This window comes from Echinops telfairi, unplaced genomic scaffold (assembly GCF_000313985.2).
Source record: "Echinops telfairi isolate 266 unplaced genomic scaffold, ASM31398v2 ScPeMD7_2565;HRSCAF=3150, whole genome shotgun sequence".
Classification (NCBI taxonomy): Eukaryota; Metazoa; Chordata; class Mammalia; order Afrosoricida; family Tenrecidae; genus Echinops; species Echinops telfairi.
The window spans coordinates 5479843-5482626 of NW_022106463.1; the positions used below are offsets into that span (position 1 = coordinate 5479843).

Below are 2784 nucleotides of genomic sequence, written 5' to 3' on the forward strand. Positions count from 1 at the left end.
CTGCTTTGCTGGCGAAAAGGAGGCTCAGGTGTTTGTCTTACCTCCATGCTGGTGAGGAACGACTCCTGTTCAGTTGTTGAACAGAGCCTACACACACACACACACACACATCCCACACGTCACATATAGGCACCACACAGTACATGTGCACACACACACCTGCACACACCTACACAGTACATACACACCACACTCACCACATCCACATATCATGCACACACCTACACAGCACATACACACCACACTCACCACACCCACATATCATGCACACACCTACACAGCACATACACACCACACTCACAACACCCACATATCATGCACACACCTACATACCATGCACAGCACATGCACACAACATACATCACACCCACAACACACATGCACACACAGCACATGCACACACGTACACACCCTACACACACCACACCCACAACACACATGCACAACATACACATACTACACATACCATATACATACCACTTCATCCATAAACAGCACACACCACATGTATACATCATACACACCACTTACACATGCCATATACACACATTACACACCACTCAACACACACCTACCACAACCACAACACACACTATGTATACAAATTACACACATGACACAAACCATATACACACACACCACACACTGTACCCTCACCCCTTCATCCACTCAGCGCACACATGTGCACACCATATGTACACACCACATGTACACACCTTACACCACATTCACACACCATATACACACACTACACACCATATACACACACTACAGACACACCACTCACAACACACTCTGCTACACACACACACACACACACACACACATGACACGCAATACACACACAAACCTAATATACACACACCACACAGACACATCATACCCACACCACACCCACAGCATCCACACACCACACACACTGTGTACACACCACTCCATCCACACACAACACACACACACGCACACACCACACACACAAATCAGAGCTCAACACCGGCCTGGAACATACCACTGCGCTTTATTAAGAAATAATCCGGCCGCACCGGGGGCCGAGGGCGCGAGCGGTTGAGAATGCATCGGGGAGCAGAGGGGAGGGAGCCGCAGCCCCGTTCGTTCTGGGAGCCGAGCAGACCCCAGTGGTTTTGTTCCGGGAAAGCAAGGGTACATCAAGCTGCCGAGCCAGATGGCCGCGAGATTTACGGCCCTGCGAAGAGGAGCCTTCGTGCTCTTGGGGTGAGTTACGGGGACGTGGGGCATTGATTAGACGGCAGCGCAGCCGGGCGCAGCTAGGGGATGAGCAGCAGAGGGGAGATGGTGGTGCTGACGGTTCTTATGTAGTTTTCAAAGTCACTTCCGAAAAGGAGGATGAGGTAATAGTTGAGGATGCCGGCCAGAGACATGAGGAACAGGAACAGGATGATGCGTTTCCCGAATATGTAGCCCGGGGTGCTGGAAAAGAAGCAGGGAGCTGTACCGCAGCCCACGGAACCCTGGCCTGTCTGAGCCGCAGGCGCCTGGGCGCTAAACGGTGGCCCCCCATCCCAGACTACTCCGTGCCCCTGGTACTCATTCCCAGTCTGAAGAACGGGGCCTGCACCGTGCATCAACCATGGAAGGCACGTTCAAGACCAAGCCCAAAGAGCCTGGACGTCAGAGCCCAGAGTGGCCTCTTGCTGGGGGCGTGGCCTGGGCGCTGGGGGTGTCGAGGGAGCAGCCGGCCCACGTGTGGGTGCTGTGGGTCATCCGGCTTCTGACTGTAGCCTCCGCATAGAGCTGGCTCCCTGAAGCAGCAGTTCTCAAGCTGTGGGTCGTGACCCCTCTGGGGGTCAAACAACCCCTTCATGGGGTCACCGATTCATCACAGAAGCCAAATGACAGTGATGAAATAGCCACGAAAATAATTGTATGGTTGGGGAGTCACCACCACATGAATTGCATTAAAGGGTTGTGGCGTTAGGAAGGTTGAGAACCAGTGCTCTAGGGTCTAGGGTCACCTCTGTCAGGGAGAAGCCGGATGGCCCGTGCTGGCATCTGCCCTGCTGGCACAATGGTTAAGTGCTCGACTGCTAACCAAACCGTTGGTAGTTCGATCCCACCCACCACCTCCCAGTGAGAAGACCAAGCACTAGGCTCTCAGAAACCCACAGGGGCCGTTCTACTCTGTCCCAGACGGTTGCTGTCTGTCAGAATTCCCTCAGTAGCACCCAACAACAAGTATTTCTGTGTTGTTGTTGTTGTTGTTGTTGTTGTTGTTAGCAGTGGACTCAATGCCACCGGTCGATGTTGACTCACAGCAACCCTATAGGACAAGGGAGAACTGCCCTGCTGGTTTCTGAGACGGTCACTCTTTCCTGGAGCCGACGGCCTCACCTTGCTCCTGAGGAGCGGCTGGTGGCTTCGAACTGCTGACCTTGCAGTTGGCAGCTCAACATGGAACTCATTATGCCACCAGGATAGTGCCTCCCCATGAAAGGATGGGCCCCACCCACTGACAGAGCAAGCTTCTGCTCTTGTGTCTCTGGACAAACCGTGAAAGGCTTGACGTGCAGGGGGTCTTGGGGATCCAGACGGAAAAGGTCATGCCCACCCCAGACGCCCCTTCTCTGGGGCTGCAGAGACAGTGCTTGAGACGTCAAAACACCCTCTGGGCATCCACCTCCCTGAGGGGCCATTCTCCTGTCACGGGAAAATCATCCACAGGGGTCCTAACAGAGCTTCAAAGCCCCCAAAGGGAATCCTAGTCAGTGCCCGCCCCTTGCCCCAATCCACCCTGTTGCATGGTGG

At 54.0% G+C, this 2784-nt stretch overlaps 1 protein-coding gene across 1 annotated transcript in view; it reads right to left on the bottom strand.

Annotated features, from left to right (window-relative positions):
* Window positions 1-1022: 1022 nt before the first annotated feature.
* The window catches only part of LOC101647586 (arachidonate 5-lipoxygenase activating protein), a 21196-nt gene continuing 19434 nt past the window's right edge, over window positions 1023-2784 (bottom strand). The window contains 1 exon segment of the mRNA XM_013007768.3: window positions 1023-1468. Within this exon segment, the coding sequence (XP_012863222.2) occupies window positions 1287-1468 (182 nt within the window). The 3' untranslated portion in view covers window positions 1023-1286.